This window comes from Diplotaxodon limnothrissa, linkage group LG8 (genome assembly GCF_057381915.1).
Source record: "Diplotaxodon limnothrissa isolate DT_005_m linkage group LG8, D_limnothrissa_male_GT1.1, whole genome shotgun sequence".
Classification (NCBI taxonomy): Eukaryota; Metazoa; Chordata; class Actinopteri; order Cichliformes; family Cichlidae; genus Diplotaxodon; species Diplotaxodon limnothrissa.
The window spans coordinates 26,524,684-26,544,241 of record NC_140603.1 but is presented as its reverse complement, the minus strand read 5'-3'; the positions used below and the strand labels follow the sequence as shown (position 1 = coordinate 26,544,241).

The following is a 19,558-nucleotide window of genomic DNA, read 5'->3' as shown; positions in this document are numbered from 1 at the left end:
CATACACAGTGTGCCTGTGTGAGTGATTGTATGTTTATGCGACTCCTGGGTGGCACACACCTTAGTAGCAGCATCCACATTGGCACCCTGTTTGATGAGCTCAGCCACCACTTCCACATGGCCCTCCTTCGAAGCCAGATGGAGAGCATTGAGGCCATTCTGGAGAGAAAGAAAAGAGAGGAAGAGGAATGGAGATTAAATTAAAATAATCTTTATTGTTTTGCTTTTTCCCCTGCAAATCTGGTCTCTATTGAGACTAACATTCAACATATAAACTCTTTATGTGTGATTTTGAATCCAAACCATTTGGTATACTTGAACTAATTTAGTTTAGTTCCTGTAAGTCGTGCATTTAGGGAATGTAACACAACAAACCATAGGCTGAATTGGTGACCATGCAGGCATGGCAATAGTCTAAGGTTGCGCCTGCTTCACAAATTATATAAATAACTAGAAGAACTATTCCTACAATTTAAAGCTGAGTTTGGAGTTTCAGCGATAAAAAGACTGGATACATGGTTTGAGTTGTTTATATGGAAATTTTACTTTAAAAAACTCTACAATGGTGCAGTCTTATTAGCAAGCTTACCTGATTGCAAATATTAATGTCAACCCCATTTTTCAGGTAATCCAACGCTTTCTCAAGGTTGCCAGCCCGAGCAGCCCGCAGATAACAAGCGTTTACGTCTGTCTGCAGGAAGACAGAGACAGGAGAAAATGATTATTATCCTAAACATACAATGTATTACAATGAGCTGAACAAAAGACACACACAGGAAAAAATGAATGCACAAACAATTAGAATCTTCGAATGCTGCTAAAATAAACTTTTCCTATGTAAAAAGAAAAGTATTTATTATCCTAAAACAGCAGTAATATTTAATGTTCGAAGCTTATTTTAGACTATTTAATACTTTGGAAATATGTTGAGAAAAACAACTTGGAGGCTATTATTTTTGTGTCAAAGCTTACTTATGAATCCTTGCAACAGGAGATAAGTTGAGTAAATCCCCCAAAGCTTGTATGTTATTAGCCAAAATGAATAGATTAGAATGTGTGTGGTAAACCCTTTGAGGGCTCAAAGAAGCTGAATAAGAGCCAAAATAGGAAAACATTTATAAGAGTGGGTCTGAGAGAAATAAAGTGGTCTTCAACATGCCTGCTGGGTTAAACACCCTAAAACCCAGCCAAGAAAAAACAGCCTGCCAAATCCAAGCCAAAAACCACAGGATTTATTCTGCTTGATACATTTTTTCAAGTTTGATTGGTGCCAGCATGGGACATTTTTTTACAGATTCAATGACACATCTGGATTAAGCTAAACATCAAACTGCACTGAGTTAATTGAATTTGACAACCCCGACTTAAAATTAAATATGTAGAAGTAAGTTATTTATCGTGATACTTGCAAGAAGATATTTTTGCATTTGCATCTTAAGAAATTTAACTCACTATCCTGTTTTGACTGATATTCTATTCAGGCACATTTCAGGAAACTAATCAACGTAACTAAATAAAGAATCAATAACATTTGATCACAATCAGATGAAGTAGAAGTACTTTGTCACTAATGCAGCCTTTCTTTTGGGAAGCATTACATCACAAACAAGCATAGTGGTACCTGTGCAACTTTAGGAACACAAGACACCACATTTTTAAGACTGCAGCTCATTATTTTCATTTACACTCATCTGCTGGTGTGCTTACAACGCTCTGCAGTGAGGTAATATGTCTTGGATGCAGGAAGAAGAGAAGATCAGTACCAAATTAATCTGTAAATGCATTGTCAGCACTATGAAAATGTGAAAAATGGCATGTCTAACCTGGCAGAGTATTATATATTAGCATAATGAGCATGCTACATTTATTTCAGCCTATTGCATTTTTTTTACAGAGGTATTAATCTTTCTGTTAACCAATATTTCTATCAAGCAGGCCTATCACAGCTGTTGGCATCTATAAAACTACAACATGTAGCAACATTTCTGAGAAGATGCACATCAGGTTAGAGCATAGATTTAACACTATACTAAACACTATACTAGTACAAAATGATCACATCCATCTTATCAACACATAAAAACAAATATTTTTTAAAGCTGGCTAGACACGGGACTGACTACTGACCCACACAGCAAAATTGGTATGGCCAGGATCTGGCCCACAGAATGTGCTTACACATGCCCACATACTGCAAAGAATGACGGCCCTTTGGTGGTCCAGACCAGGTTTGCCAGATGTGGCCCACACATGGGCCAGTACAAAGGCAGTTGCAGACACACTGGTGGTCCTGTGCTGGCCATATTCAGTCAATCACACACTTTCTCTAAACTGACTGCTTCCTAACTACATTCATACACATTCACACTCAGACTGGAGGAGCCAGGGATCAAACCACTAACCTTGTGATCAGTAAGTGACCTGCTCTACCTCCTGAGCTACAGCTACCCAGTAGTAAACATGATTAAACCCTCACTAGGTTTTGAATAAAGTGTACACTCACAAACCTGTCAAACCTGCATTTGATGCTGGGAGCATCCAAAATTATTGTTTTTGAAAAGTAAAGTGTATTTTTTTGCAAAGGGAGTATAATTATACCAAACACACACAGTCAACCCTAACATCTACTGCGAGCACCCCTGATGACTAACTGTGTCTCCATGGGGAGCAGTAGCAGCAGCTGAAGAGCTATTTGCAGTTAACCTGTCACAGCTGCAAACATGTGTCATTATCAAGCTGAGCTGAGGATTCTGAAAGAGGGAAGTGAACATGCTGTATGTGCACATGTTTATATCTGTCCCTGTGTGCCAGGATTTCAGGGTGTGGCCTATGTAGGCAGAGCAGAAACAGGCTGAATTTGAGCACGCTGTGACAGCAGAAAGGTTGAAAAGATGGCAGATAGTCAGTGTGTGTGTGTGTATCTGATTTCATGATTGCAGTGCTGTGATTCTTCAGCCTACCACACCCATGTAGTTGAATGGATGCCCACACAGTGCACAGGATAGGCACTCTCAAATTACTGTTTGCTCATGTGCCCATTAACCTGTAGTATTCTCAACAAAGTAGATGAAAGGATTTAAAGTTAGCATCAGGCAGATCCTATCATTCCAGGAGATTATCTTAATTTCACATCTGGGATCATTCACAAACCCATTTTCACATAGTGTTTGATACAGAATTCACTTCATTAAAGACAATTTAATTCACTTGTCTTACTTTCAAGCATCACTGAGAATGGTTACAGAAGAATTTGTTTACCATGACATGGATGATGGCAAATGCTAAACTGCAGCTTTAAAGTAGTTTAAAAAAGAGAAGAGTGTGATTTCTTAAAATTTCCCTTCTCCCTATGCACCTCCTCAAGCTGTTCTGGCTAGGTGATCCCAAGCCAGTCAAGAGGCACAGTGTGTGTGTCTGGGGTAGAACACCTGAGCTAGGAGGTGTCCAGGAGGGATGCTAATCAGAACACTTCGGGGTGCTCTTTTCCTTTTTACTTTGATGTTTGGAGGAACGGTGGCTCTACTCTGAGCTCTGACAAAATAACTGAACTCACTGATCTCTAAGACTGAGCCCAGACAGCCTTTAGAGGAAAATAATTTCTGCCACTTGTATTTCTGATCCTGTTCTTTCAATCACTACACACAGTTGATGGTCATACATGAAAGCAAAAACCAGTATATCAACAGCTTTGCTTAACACTTGGCGCTGCTTTCACCACAACGGTACATCAACTCCACCTTTTCTGCACTCATCAACAAAACCTCCAAATACTTGAACAACACAGCTACATTCCCTGCTAAATGCTATGCTGTGCTCACCAGCTAGTCTCCAGCTACATTTCTCTGTTATGGAGCAGGAACTGTAGTTGCTGCCTGCTATCACAAAAGACCAATGACAATGAACTGAAGCAGCAAAGCTGGAATTCACTTTGAATCAAGTTACATCTTTCAACTTTGCCTTTGATGCATTGTTCCTGTAAAAATACAGATTATAGCAGCCTTAATGTTTTCATTAAAAGCATAATTGAACTGAATAAACTGGGCTATTGCTTTAAACTGTATTGTGTATTTCACAATCAGTCTTTGCGCAATGTAAAAATCTCTACAGTGATATGAACAATCAAGTCAAGCTCATTGCACCATGAGCTGTGTTATTTGCTGAGGTCATTTCCCACTCAGTGAATAGATCTTACCCAAGGTCATCATCACATATACGCAAACACACAGGAGAGCTTACAGGATGTCAAACACAGGAGTTTCCTGGATGACTGAAACTGCAAGTAACCTCTCTAATGGAGTTTAACATTACTTTTAGTGAAAGTACTGCATTGCAGCTTTTGTAAAGGTTACAGATTCTTGTCATTATTTAGACCTCTATGGAGATGCATACCTGCATACTTTTTTGCCTGACCTTGCTGTAACATGTAACTCAACCTGAAACAAAATAGAAACCATATCAATAACACTGATCTAGTAAACTGTCCCAACTAATATAAAACACTCTAGTAGTAAGACTATCCTGTTTGCCAGAGTTGGCCCTGACATAATTCAGTTTTTATCATCAACAGTGCAAATGTAAAAACGAAACATATAATAGTGTCCCCATATTATTTCTGTAAAATAAAAGGATATTTTCTTGCAATTGCATATTTCAAAATAAAATATTTACTAAGAGTTCTTTCTACCAGTCTGGAAACAGTGCGCCGTGGAGATTTTTAAAACCCAGAGACGGATTGTAAGGCCTGGTGCCAAGCCTTTCAAATTTAATGTGGGGGCAGCCTGGGCTGCTTAGAATTCAGGGCATTATCAGAGTTCCAGTTCAAAGCGGCATCCTCTGGAAAAGTACTCTGGTCAAAGAGCAACACCAGTCCAGCTCAGGACTTCCCAGTTTGGTCAGGCTGACATCAGCTGATACACAGCACACGACACTGAAAATAACCACGTCACTGCTGTGACTGTCTGCTGCATGGCAGGTAATCAAGATGAAGACAGATGCCAAAACATTTTTTTAATATAATCTTTAAATATTTTCATAGCTTTTATTTGAGATGTTCATGAAAAGAAACCCGTATTTTCTGCCTCTGTTACCAACACAAATGCACAGCTAGACTAAAGCTGAATAAACACAGAGCGTTTTTGACATTAACCTGTGCTGGGGAGAGATCCTTTTTATCCGTGTATGAACATGTGTTGGAAATGGTAAATGGCCTGCATTTGTATAGCGCTTTTCTAGTCCCTAAGGACCCCAAAGCGCTTTACACTACATTCAGTCATTCACCCATTCACACACACTGGCGATGGCAAGCTACATTGTAGCCACAGCTGCCCTGGGGCGCACTGACAGAGGCGAGGCTGCCGGACACTGGCACCACCGGGCCCTCTGACCACCACCAGTAGGCAAACACGGGGTTAGTATCTTGCCCAAGGATATTTGGCATGCAGCGAGGAGGCAGCCTGGGATCGAACCACCGACCTTCTGATTAGTGGCTGACCTGCTCTGCCACCTGAGCTACAGCCACCCAGGAAAGAAAACAATGCAGTTTGAGCTCCAGAATACATTTATTTACACTTATTTACTCTGGAGAAATGTAAGTACATTTTCAAAGACTGAGAGAAAAGCAGTTTTTGACTATTTAATTGCTATATTTTCACTAAACACACTTGTGCTTGTTGAAAACCCAGTTGCATACTTGTATGTACTGGATACTGAAAATACCCAATCAAATTAAGACCCGTGCCTACATTTGTATCTACGCTCACAAAATATTTGCTTTCTTTTTTTGGCCAGGTTGCTTTTTATTTTTACATTCATCGGCCCCCAATATGCCCAAATTTCAAAGAGAAATTAAAAATGCATGCCGTGGAAGAGTTCGGGTCTTAGGAGGTTAAACGTAATCCTGGTTTCCACCGAACCAATTCTGGGGCTACAGAGAAAAAAGGGAACATATTCAGTAAGCAGCAGTTCTCTGGGTGAAAATGTCTTGTTGGTGTGAGCGGTTAGAGGAGAATAGACAGACAGCTTTAAGCTGATACGAAAACACCTCAAATAACCACTCGTAGTAACTAAGCTATGCAGAAAAGCATCAACGCACAAGTTGAACCTTGAAGCAGATAGGCTAAAGCGGAAGAATAGCACACCTGTCAGCTAAGAACAGGAAACACCTGCTCACCAAAACGTTGCCTGCCTTGTATCAATGGTTCAGTCTGATGATGTAGGCCACGGGCGACATGAGTATTAAATCTGACCAGAGTGCACACATCTTCTGATGGAAAACATTCCACGTCACAAAGCTCGACTGACTGTCTGATGCTATCAAGTCAATATGGTTAACAATATGTGAGGATCTGCTTGTTGAATCTATGCCACAAATAATTAAGGCAGTTCTGAAGGCAAAGGGGAGTTCATTCTGATATAAGCATGGTGTGCTCAACAAAGTGACCGGAGAGGTTACGTGCACTCAGGAATGTCTGCCCACGAAGGCCATTCAGCTACAATAATAGAACCAAGAATCATGTTTTCCTTTTCAAATGAAAGTTGATGTCTGCAGTTCCTGTCACACACTTCCAATAAATTTGTTATCATCGCTCTCAGGTTGCTCCGCTCTGATACTGTGCCAACCTGGCTGGTGTGAGCCAACACAGTTGTCACTTTTATCACAATATTTCTGTCTACAGTGGAGCTGAAGAATGTATTTGGTTATTTATTTGTCTTTTCAGACCTTACAGAAAACTGGGTTTCCTGTAAGGTCTCTTGGATCAACAAAAAGCAAATCAATTTGAAGACAGCTATTCAGGGCTTTTGGTCTCATTAATGCATTTTGTATAACAACTAAATGTTTGGTCAGTGAAAATAATAATAATTAGTCAGGCAACAGACATGTAATTAAAAATAATTATATGTAACATTTACCTTGCTACAAAATAACTTTGCAAATTTTATTGTGTATAACTTCCACTTAGTTTGCCATCTAGTTTGTAGGACTTCAATCTAGTAGGATTGTAACAACATGAGCGCAACAATAAAGGCTTCAAACTCAAAAACTTTGTTTACCCCAAAGCTCATGTTTTAAATTGCCATGTGAGTGGAGACCTGCTCAGCTTTTTGCTAAGTGCCATTCGAGTGCAACTTTATTTATCCGTGAAAGAGATATGCAAAGAATGCTTCTGTCGCTCTTTTTCCACAACACGCCACTTCACACTCATACAGTTACACACATTCCAACATGAGAGCTGCCCCCTGACGCAGAGGGACGAGAGTGAGAGTTAGTCATACATATCACCAGCTAGCTTTTGTGTAGAAGCTAATTTTATAGACACACTTATAAAACTCAAACAGTATTCTGCTAACTCCACAGGGCATTAAGATTAACACCCTCCCACTTGTGTGTTTAACCAGGTTACATATTACGTGACCCCACTTTAACTACTGTTAAACTACTGCTTGGCTACAGTAAGACAGAAAATGCTGCATAGAGTATATCACATATCAGCAGGTTACTGAAGACATAACAGTGTTTAAGCTGCCTTTCTACCTCACTCCTACAGCTGAATGAAAGCGACATTAATAATGAATTAAAGCACCAATCTTCACCATTCTTGTTGTTTTTAGCTTCCTTTTTTGCTCTTTTGTTTTCTTTTTTCCACAAACAATACAGAGCATGCGCCACTATCCAAGGTCAGGTACTTCCATTCATATCAGTCTGTAACATGAAACTATATCCACTGGAAATCGTATCTACAGACTTATAAAAACACAATAAAGGGGACTTTATATATGTGCAATCACAGTTAGGTAGTTAGGATTGCAACAAGACACACAGGAGTGCATACACAAACACAGACACACACACACACATCCATTCACACACACGCACTGCAGCAGAGTGGTGCAGCAGAGTTATCACTGCGACCCATCCCATCAACAGACCCCCAGTCTACAATCTCCCATCACCATCATTCGACAGTGTCTCATGTCTGGACGGGTAACTGCTACAACACCACTAAATCCCACCAGCTACACAATCTCTAGTCCTGTTAGCATTACAGCAGCATATCAGGAGACAGGAGGCTAACTCTGTGAGCTCAGTGACTTTTACAGTAAAGTACAGTAAAGACTTACTTCTGCCAAATATTCTGCTGCCTCCTCCACTGCCATGTTTCTCAGCCCGCAGCTGAAAGTGTGAAACCTGAGCAGTCAATTATAGCAGCTAAGCCCTAGCCTGGAAGCTAGGGAGAGAGGGATGGGGGCAAGAGAGGAGAGGGAGTAGGAGGAGGGACTGTCGGTGTTTGAGAGGGAGGGAGGGAGAGAAAGACAGAGAGTGAAAGGCTGTGAGTGAAAGAGAGAGAGGGGGGCATTATGTCAAAGCTAAAAATACCTGGCTTGCAGTGAGAAAGTCCAGAGCATGGAGGAGGACGAGAGGGAGGGATGGGGGAGGCAGGAGACTTCCGGCGTTAATCTTAGACCAGGTGGCGGCACCGGATCAGAGGACAGAGGCTCTGAGTGTGCACGCCAGTGTGCTAAGAGTTTTCTATTTTCAAGTTTTGATTTTTATTAAGGTTAAAAATGTTTGTCTAGTTTCCCAAATGGACTAACTTGTTTCAGTTTAGTTTTTATTGTTTAAAGAAAGGTTTGTTTTATTATAATTACTACTTAAAAGAGCTCACAATAAAAAAACTAGACTCACGCTCATGAATCCTAGTCTAGATAAACATATGCACATCAGACTGGCTGTAAAACCTGAACAAATACAGAGACTAACACTCAAGACTTTTTTATAAAGAGATTCTTTCTGAAGTCCTTAATTTTTTTAGTCCCTATTTTTTAGAGACATAATAATGCCAACAGCTACTTGTTAAAAGCAAAATTTTAAAAAAATCCCATCTAGTTCTTTTCACTTCTTTATATTTAAGAGGAATTTAAAATGTAATACGTTTTTAAGAATTTAGTTCCCAACCTTTTTGGCCTGAGGCTCACACAAAGCTATCATGTAATTTTCTCCCCCCCTCCCACAAAGTGGCAAAGTTCAAGTGAAGCTATCATGCTTTCTCCTTAATTTCTGTCAAAAACTATTATGATGGCAGATTCTGCTTTTAAACACAGCGAATATTTGAAATATTGACGTAAATATTGTCTCCAAGTAGCAGTGGTTACCACTGTTGCCTCACAGCAAGAAGGGCCTGAGTTCAATTTCACCATCCTGCCAGGGCTTTTCTTTGTGGAGTTTGCATGTTCTCCCTGTGTCTGCGTGGGCTCTCTTCAGGTACTCCAGCTTCCTCCCACAGTCCAAAGACATGCAGTTAGTGGGGTTTGGTTAATTCATGATTTAAAATTGCCCATAGGTATGAATGTGAGTGCGAGTGGTGGTCCGTCTCCATGTTTTTATCCCTACGACAGACCCCGCCTCTCATCAATACCTGTCTGGGTATACCCTGCCTCTTGCCCTAAGACAGCTGGGAAAGGCTCCAGCATCCCCGCAACCTTGTATTAGATAAGCGGAAAAGAATGGGTTGACTACAATTAATTCGTGTGAGCCAAAAACTCAGACTTCAGACATTTTTTTTTCTGCTTTTGGCTCTATATCATGTCACTGAGCAGACATCCTCATAGGGTCATGTAGGCACATAGCTCTAGCTCAGAGTACAGACGCTCACCCTGTTCTAAGCCATTAGCAGTAAATTGTAAGAAAGTTGGCTAAATGGAAACTTGGTTCATTCAGATGGAGGCCACGCGCAAAGTAATTTATAATAAAATTAAGGGTTATTTTAAACTGTAATCACTTCAAAGATACACTAGTAGAGTTCAAAAATAAAATTATGGAGTTGGAAACTAGCATAGAAGGTCTTTCTTAAAGTCTGAGTTAACAGTTTTACTAGAAACACATTTTCCCTTTAAACCCATGAACCCTCACAGTTCTCTTGTGACCATTTGGAAGGATGTAAGCCCTTGGTTGGCAATCACTGGTCTGTCTAACCCCATCTAACCTTATATAACTATAAAAACAGTGTGACCTTAAAAGCTACAACAGCCACATAGGGCAGGGATAGCTCAGTAGGTAGAGTAGTCGCCTCATGATTGGAAGGTCGGGGGTTCGAGTCCACTGAACGGCTACCCTGAGGTACCCCTGAGCAAGGTACCGTCCCTACACACTGCTCCCCGGGCACCTGCTTAGTGGCTGCCCACTGCTTCACTGAGTGAATGGGTCAAATGCAGAGAAAAACAAGTTATTTCCCCACGGGGATCAATAAAGTATACATTATTATTATATGCTGCTTGCCCACTGGTGCACCATATTATGATACTTTAACTGAGGTAGGTGTGCATATCTCTTACAATAAATGCAGGATGGAATAAGAGTACAATAATCTCTCCACCTGTGAAAATTCCTGTCTGACTCTAAAAAGGTGTGTGGGTTGAGCGGTTAACACAATCCATTGCACCTAAAATAAACTGCAGCAAAAAACTTGGCAGTCAAGTATCAGCATTTTATCTACTCACACAACAAAAGTGTCAGAGTAAAAACCACCAACACACACATGCGCAAAATATTTACCTCGACCTTCCTTCTTCACCAATACAGTGAGATTCACACATACACAAGTACACACAAGCAGAGACTTCAAGGGTCAAAGTCCAGCAGGTAGATTAGGGAGATATTAAAGAGACAGACAACATTGGTTAACTTCATAGAGGAATTTGTCAGGGAGACTGAGAATATCAGTAAACAAGACAAAATCCATTTAGAAGCAGGCATGTCAAGACAATAAAGCTTGAGACAATTGTGTTAGCAGTCAGTTTTGAGCTAACTTGATAGTTCGGTAAGCAGCATTAGTGTCTTGGAAACATCAAATAAAGTGTCTTTGAATGTCAGAGTTGATCTGCTTATAGCAGTTTATAATAAATTAGTCCAAATGTGTAGATACAGTGATACCATCCATAACAGCAGTTATAAGCATTTTATGTCCTGACTTCAGTAGTGGCAGGGCAACAGCTGGCCAACACTTTTTGCATGTATGCCGGTAAAAATTATTTTCTGAATAGCACAGTGGAAATGAATTTGATGTGTGGAGAGTGGAGCAAAACTGATAAAACTACAAAAATGTATGTTTGCTCAGGTTTAGACAAAAAGACAATTTGCCACTTTACTGAATTATTGCTTTTTTAAATTTGGGGGATTGATATCGTCATTGTTCAGGTCATGGTTCAAATAAACTATGGTTACCTTTTTATTATAACTCCTGATTATTTATCTTGCCTATTTCATATCACCTCTTTTATGATGAAAGGGCACATTGCAATCACAAAAAGGCAAAATGGTATGACTAACATAGCCTTATCTGACATAGTGAGTTGACAAATATTGTAGCAAATGACCAGAGTGAAGCTAAAGGCCCAGATATTCAATCAAACCTAAAACAACAGTGAAAATAAGTTTTGTAAAGGAATTTCCAAAATCAGTAGATATTTTAAAATGAGATAATCACAAACAAAAGACAAGGGATTTTGGAAACACTACAATAGATACAATGTATTTGCTGTACTAACACAAACTGCAAGAGAGGGAGGTAAAAAATACTGAGAATAAATAAACACTATGTTACTGCATGTGGGAAAACACGGGGGAAACACTGGGTGATGAAACAGTCAGAGTTGCTCAAATATAAAAGAAGCTGCTTACTCTGGAAACACATTAGGTTCAGCACTTAACTGGTAAGGTAGTATCTGACCCCACTGCATGTTTGGCTCCAATAATCAACTTTATAGAATCTGTTAAAAGCTAAAACTGTCTCTTCTTTCTTTTCAGGAGATCTGCAGTGGCTTCTCTTTGGTAACCACTTCAAGCTGGTAAAAGAATGATGGTATGTAACATATGATGCTGCCTAAACTATCTCATTTTAGAAAAACACATGCATCACAAACGATACTTTAATGTTACAGTTTCTTACAACTTCACAGACACAATATTTAAAATAATTTATTTGCAACCTCATTCTCCTTCTATGGCTGTTCAAGTGTAGTTTAGTGTGTGCCTGCCTGATATTAGCCACACTTTTCTTTAGCCTTAGCCTCTTACAAGTGCCCTGTGCATGTTAGCATTAACCCGGAGGCTCTAATCATAAATAAAATCTATCCGAGACACAACCATTGAGCAAATTTGTGGAGAATCATAGCCATTTTAAAACTGTGTCAAACAGCCTTGCACTGCATATTTACTCCAGCAAGATCATTAAATTGCATCACTGCCACCTTCTCCAATAAAATTAGAGACGGCAAAGTAGAGAAGTAGAGTCAAGTCTACTGCAGGAGCAGAGCACTCATTAACTGAGGATCTAGAGATAGAGAGAGGACAGAGCTCTTCAGCACCACCCGAGAGCCAAGCAATCAAATATAGAGATAACAGAGCTTGACTCATGACTAACAGATTACAGGCCTAATCCCAGCAACCATAATTTCTCCTGGTAAAGTCTCTGTGTACTTCACACCAAATCTTCAACTAATATGATGTCAAATAAGTCCACACAACATGACAAATAAATATATCTTCAGTGCAGTTTGAGGGTTAATACTATGAAAATCATTTCATCTTTAAACTAGCTCCAGAAAAACCTTGCACTAGCACTTGCACTAAAAACCGCTTGCCTCCTTGTGTTATGAAAATGTTAAAAGTTTAAGGTATCATCTGTAATGTGCATGATCCTGTTACAAACCTTAACTTTGACAGACATTATTTTTTCTTTGCTGTAGATCAGACTTGTGTTTGCAGTGCTGCTGCCTGCAGCAGCTTATCAATCCCCTCTGCCCACAGACTGTAGTGACATCTACAGAGGTGGTGCAGGCGTGGATGGAGTATACACCATCTATCCAGCTGGCTCCACCTCTCCTGTGCAGGTTTACTGTGACATGAGCAAAGACGACATCGACAACTCAGCAGAAAAATGGACGGTGAGGATTGCTCAGCCCTCTTTTTCCAAACTAATCTACCTCTTCTGAATTTGATCTTGAAATAAGAGATAAAGAGATCTGGCCAGAACTTACCTATTTTAACTTTATGAACTGCTTCACACATCTTGGCTCAAAAATTCATGTTTAACACAGTCAGAATTTTGTATTAAATATCTTTTTATGCTCATGGGTGACTGGTTTTATTCAAGGATCATCTCTATACACAGATATATTTAAATCTAAAGGTAAGGGAGAAGCACCAGAAGACCTTTTAGTTTTAGTTACCTTGTGTGAAGTTAGCAAAGCTAAAAGGAGTCCTTTTGCTGGGGGGTCTATAATTTGCCTTTTACTGACAGTTTGTGTGAAACTTCTGTTAAATCCAGGTGATTCAGAGAAGACAAGATGGCACAGTGAACTTCTTCAAGAAGTGGGAGCACTACAAAACCGGATTTGGGAGCGCTGCTGGAGAGTACTGGCTGGGTAAAATTCATCGTTCTTTTTTGGATTAAATTTGCCTGAGTAGTCAATAAACCTTACTGTTATTTATTGTACATTTTCTCCTTTCTTAACAACAATAACATCGGCTCAAACTCATCAAATTTGTCTAAAACAGTTTATTTCAGATGATCACAGTTGCTCACTGTTTTATCTTCCCAGGCCTGGAGACAATGCATCTGCTAACCCAACGCAAGAACTATGAGCTGAAGGTCGACATGGAAGATTTTGAAGGCCAGAAGGTCTTTGCCCATTACTCCTCCTTCTCTGTTGGCCCAGAGTCAGATGGATATAAGTTAAACCTGGGAAGTTTCATCAAAGGGGCAGCAGGTGGGACTTTTTGTTCTCTCTTTTATAAGAACTTTTTTTTTTTTACTTTATCTACTCATAATCTATCAACAAAGTTAGGATTTTTTAGTAGTTGAAACAAAATTTGTGTTTTCTGCTTTGTTTTGTTTTTCCAGGAGACTCTCTAAGTATTCACAATGGAATGAAATTCACTACCATTGACAATGATCAAGATACACATCCTTCGAACTGTGCCATGGTGTGCTATGGAGGATTCTGGTACAGCTCGTGCTATGCTGCCAACCCCAATGCCATCTACATGTGGGGACCTTCAACCCGTTTAACTGGCGTGCACTGGAGAACTTTTAAAGGGCTTGAATACTCCCTAAAAACCATGGTAATGAAAATTAGACCAGCTGCTACATAAAAACCAACCAAAACACAACAACCTGGAGAACTAGCAATGTGACTAGATTTGAAATATTTTACAATTTTGTAAAATTGTGAAACTTTTGTATTTATTAACATAGTCCCCGTATCCACATTAGTTTATGATATTTTCAAGAACATTAGGACTATGTCTTCATATCTTACTTACTTTAGTACATATGCTTGTTATGATATGAAGCAAAAATGTTCAATGTCTAACCAACCATGATAGAGAATCCTTTGAAAAATCTCTCCTATGGATTGAGTCCAAACATTATTTACTTTGCAAGTTTAAAGACCCTTACTTCTAATAAAATTATGGACAGATAAGAAATCTCTCCATAAAGTTTTACAAACAGAAAAATAAACAAACAAAATAACAACGGAAATATTTTTTTGACCAAAAAGCGCTGATAACACTGTATGACATGTTCCTTCATGACCACCTATTTAGATTCAGCGCAACACCAGAGATACGGACAAAAAGCACAACATTATGTATTCATACGCAACAAAAAACAGTCCCAGGCTCTAAATTAAGTCTAATTTGTAAATCTTGTATATCTATGATATGAAACCACATTTTCATTTGTTAATGAAATGTTGATCACAAGTCACCGTCAGACCTGGCCCTAGGGCTGCTCGATTATGGCAAAAATGATAATCACGATTATTTTCACTGAAATTGAGATCACGATTATTTGACGATATTTATTTAACCCTTTAAGACCTACTATAGAACCAAGTCCACCAGAGCTTATATTATTTTTTTTACATGTTGTAGTGCCATTTGTGGGAGCATTTCAAGTTGCTATACAACTGTTATAGCCCATATTTTACTAATATGTATGCATTAAGTCCATAGTAACTACATTAATTGCAAAAAAGTGCAATAAACTACAAAAAAAATTGAAAATCGCTTTTGTTTTGTTTACATATATTTCTACTTGGAGAAATTTAAGAGGTTTATCCCTCAAAACTTTAAATACAATAAAGTTGCAAAAAATAGTTTACAACAACAGGACATTTATTTTGAGTGTCTTCATAGTTTTATTTTGGAGATACAGCAATTTTTATATATTGCAGGAAAAACAAAAAACAATCCTATGATGCAAATTTGCAAAGAAAACAGCATGTGCATCATTTCACTGTGGGAAGTGTTACGAACAGCTGATAGGAACGGCAAAGCGCGTTTCTGGAATATTATGTTTTTGTTGCTGCAAGCGCTTTTTATGCAATTTTTGCAAAGCTATATGTGGAACGAAACCGTGACCGAGGACAAGCTGATGTCATAAGATGTAAGTACAACTCCTCCGGTTTCATATGCAAAACAAATTATTGCGCTAGCTTACACGGTTCAGGTTCTACAGGGATTTAAAAATAGTTACGCAAAACGGAGCATGCTGCTCTGACCGGCTTTAAAGGGTTAACAATGACTTTAAAAAAATAATATAAAATAGTGTGCAACACCACTGAAGTTTTTTTTTAAACTCTCTTTTCAACCAACGGCAGTCACTCTCCAAATAACTTCTGCTTAGCTTTCCGAGCTTCCCTCGGGTCCTCTTAATCAGCGGTCTCCAACCTTTTTTGCGCCACGGACCGGTTTATGCCCGACAATATTTTCACGGACCGGCCTTTAAGGTGTCGCGGATAAATGAGGGAGGGGCTAATAATCGGCTCAGTCATTTTTAATGATCGTTGAAAGCCCAGATCGTAATCGTGATTAAAATTCGATTAATTGAGCAGCCCTACCTGGCCCTGCTCGTCACAACTGGCTTTCTGCATACAAGATGGCAACAGCAGAAACACTCATGTCAAGGCTTCAAAATGGCACATCAGAAACCAGTGGATGACGTCATGGTAAAAGCTACATCCATCTTTTATAGCTCTAACTGTCTATAGCTGCCGCCTAAAGCCTGACTTGACTTGAAGACATTCACATTGCACAGATGCTTTAAAAGTGAGCTAAATGCATATCTGCTAGATGTTATTTGGGTGATATTAGTGAACCTATTTGGATTTACACCATGCTTTGTGTAATTATTGAGTCCTGCTTTCACTGGTTACATGTAGTCTTTTTTTTAATTTTTCTATTATCGTATGCTATTTAAACACATTTTTCTTGGCTGTTTAATCGTATTAAAAACACAAAAGTACATTTGTAATCTATTTAATGTTTTTGTTTGTTTGTTTGTTAAGATAAGATAACCTTTATTAGTCCCACTTGTGGGAAATTTGTTTATTTCTGGTGTGAAGATTTGTCAAGAAAATATCAGCCTCTACTTAAATAGAGGCTAATTAGAGGTCCAGAGGTGTACTGCAGTTCAAAATCCTCATTTATCTTATACTGTGCCCTCCACTGTCTGAAAAAAGCTCTTAATTACTCCTCTTCCAATTGGCTGCCCTTCATAGACAGAAAGCTTAAATAGCAGGTGGGTGGGGCTTCTGTGCTTTCAGTGAAAACTACGTGTCTGAGATAACAATATTAAGGATTAGCTCTCATCTTTAACAACACACACAACTAAAATTAGAAAAACACAGCTTTGACTCACTGGTATAACTTATAAATGCTAACCTTGTTAGTTGAGGTCATACCCTTATTTAAATGCTTATTAAACACATTTTCTTTAGCCTGAAGCTGTTTCCAGTGTTGAAGATTTGCTAAAATGTCTCAGAACCTGAAAAACCCTGAAGATATTTTTAATTTGCAGCACTATTTTATGTGTATGAACTCTAGGAATAAACAAAGAGAGGAATATATTTCTGTTGTCACCGCAGGTATGTTGCGCCTAGGATTTCACAGAAGGCTCCACAGAATCAGAGTTAACCATGACACACTCCCCCCCACACACAGAGTTTAATGATCCGTATTTGGTATTTTATGGCTTCTGTGAAGGGAGGCAAAAAGAATTTGAGAAGGATGGGTTGCCATGGCAACTGAGGTTCCTAAATTTCACAAGTTCATTTAATGTTGTGGGCCAGTTGGGGCCTTTTGATGCTAAAACTATAAGAACTGACAATGAAAGTAACCCACATGGCATGGATGTGGTGGGACTGGCACCAGTAAAATCTGTGTACAATGGTGTATAGATGTTACACACACACACATAGTGATGGTTGGTAAAGCAACAGACAGCTATATCAGCAGAGGCAGGTTTTAAACCTCAAAATGTTTTGGTACCGATATATAGAGATCACAAGCACAGACTAAGAAAGAAATTGCACTGACTGTCTGGTCGGATTCCTATTCATGTTAAATATTCTATATTTTGTCTTGTTTTTTACTGCTCAGCCATGTGTCTTACACATTAGGTAAGAACTTAAACCAAACACACCACTACACAGCTGTGATGCTACTCTGCTACGTGCCCTCCAGTCAGTTTTCAGAATATTGTAAATTATAGAGAAGGAGACGCTCTACTAGTGAAAATGTAGAGCATCTTCTTCTGCACTATATATCTTTGCTGAATGTGCTTCAGTCACACTAGAACACAAAATAGGATCCCAGCTAGAAAATAAAATTGTGGCGATTTTGTGGTGATTTTTTGCATTCAGTGACCGATTGCAAGCAGTTGTAGCAAACAACTGGAGACCCCGAGGTTGAGCAATCCTCCCATTAACCTCTGGGTGAGGCGAGGCATGCAAGGTGAACCCAAGGTGACTGTGCAGGTTGTCTGGCAGGAGGCAACCAGTCTCCAAACAGTGTACTCAGACTTGCTGTAGAGTTTGTGATATCCAATTTAGAACCATTCAAGAAAAAACAAATATTAAGAAGCTGAACCCAGAAGCCAAACTTGTTGATGATTAAAAGTCTACAACCCTGTTGGAATTTAAAATATATAACTTGTAACTATAAGAATAACATTAAAATTTGTATGCACTTGCAAAAAAGACTGCTTTTAAGTGTAAGTGTTAAGTATTTTAACTAAACCATTACAGTGTGCACAGTCTCACAAATACAAAGCTCATTTTTCAGGTCCTCTATCAGTCCCTAGTGGCCTTTCAGTAATACTACATCAACTGCAGCAAGAGAGAAAAAACGTTTTTGTAAAAAATGTAAAAGAAAAATCCAGTTCTGAGTGTAAAACATGTAAACAGAAGGTCCTATCTCAGTTTGTTGTAATGTGTTTTTATTACTTTATGCAAAAGTCATTTTTAATAAAGTCTTGATTGCATAAGAATGCAACATAAAACTGTGTTTCTTTGATAAACAGTCTCATCCATTATTGTGTATATTATAAAATCTGCGCAGAATAAGCAGATGAAAGCACCTGTGTGTTTCTGGGCATGTCTGTTGTCTTGCCTCTGACTGGCTTCTGAGTGCCACAATCTGATTGGCTGCTTGGCTACTGCAGTCTCTGTATTCTCACAGCACTTGAGATACAGATGGACGAGGATAAAAACACAGCAACTCTTGAACTCCCCTTTTCTGTCATTTCTTTTCACATTTCACGGCAGCTCATCGTGACAGACTCCACATCTGTTCTTCTTCTGAAGCACATTCCCATGACTGAATGACAAATTGGCTATATTTTTAGTGTCTTTTTAAGAAGTTAAAACGCCGGCTGAAACCACATGTACCATGCATCAGGAAGCCCTATGCCTCATTAGGTCTCCTTACAGTTGGCTGGCAAACCCGTCCCCCGCTCCTCTCACTGGATGGCAGAAGATGACGTCGCTCTGCTGCTGGATTACAGGGTTGTGCTGATGTAAGGCTCCCTGCACGTCTATATGGGTGCGTATGATCACTGAGAAGCAGACAGACTGACTGACTGCTCAGAAGAAAGGACAAACAAGAAATGAGATAGAAACACCTTCAGACAGAAGTCAGTCGTGTTTTCTTAGCCTTCCCCAAAACACCCTTAAAGCAGAGTTAATTTCAATATGGTTTACTTGACAGCAAGCAAACACAATAAGGTCCAAAATGAAGAAAAGAGAGGATAGGATTAGGTACAGTACCACTGCTCGCTGCTAATCTTCCCTGACAGAGACAGAGCACTGGTCATGAATAAATTAACATCTGCCCGGGACCAACAGCATGCATAGCACGTAATGCATCAGCAGGGATGAGCAGTAAGTGTGTTGTGCAAGTCAACAATCACACTGTCTGTACATGCACACACAAAATCCTGTTTGCAACATCAATTTTCCCTCATTATACAAATAGCTTTACTGATATTGGATTTTTGGGATATATTGATATTAGAGTTTAACAAGGCTAAGAGGTTAGATCCATCTTGGCAGCGGCTGTGCTCGGATACATAAGTTCTAAAAGCCAACATCAGCATATTAAAAAAGCAATGTTTAGCATGTTTACCATGGCAGGCTGTGCCTGACGTCGGACTTCACTAACTACATACATATAAGTCTGCCATCTTACTGTCCTGTATATTATGGGGTACACTCA

General features: G+C 39.3%; 2 protein-coding genes across 3 annotated transcripts in view; one reads left to right on the top strand and one right to left on the bottom strand.

Annotated features, from left to right (window-relative positions):
• Positions 1 to 19,558, bottom strand: part of LOC146627051 (ankyrin-3-like) — a 155,035-nt gene that overhangs the window by 89,645 nt on the left and 45,832 nt on the right. The window contains exons 1-3 of one of the 2 annotated variants that reach the window (XM_085361572.1): positions 8,119 to 8,186; positions 590 to 691; positions 61 to 159 (exon numbers count right to left, since the gene is read on the bottom strand). In XM_085361572.1, coding sequence (XP_085217698.1) covers positions 61 to 159; positions 590 to 691; positions 8,119 to 8,154 — 237 coding nt within the window. In that variant the 5' untranslated portion in view covers positions 8,155 to 8,186. Of the gene's footprint in view, positions 1 to 60; positions 160 to 589; positions 692 to 8,118; positions 8,187 to 19,558 lie in introns of those variants that run through there. The other variant, XM_085361574.1, reaches the window with a different exon arrangement.
• LOC146627052 (microfibril-associated glycoprotein 4-like) lies at positions 11,691 to 15,043 on the top strand. Its single transcript, XM_085361571.1, has 6 exons — positions 11,691 to 11,706; positions 11,801 to 11,855; positions 12,742 to 12,939; positions 13,323 to 13,419; positions 13,597 to 13,764; positions 13,899 to 15,043. The coding sequence occupies exons 2-6, from the start codon at positions 11,850 to 11,852 to the stop codon at positions 14,147 to 14,149; spliced, it is 720 nt and encodes a 239-aa protein (XP_085217697.1). The 5' UTR covers positions 11,691 to 11,706; positions 11,801 to 11,849; the 3' UTR covers positions 14,150 to 15,043.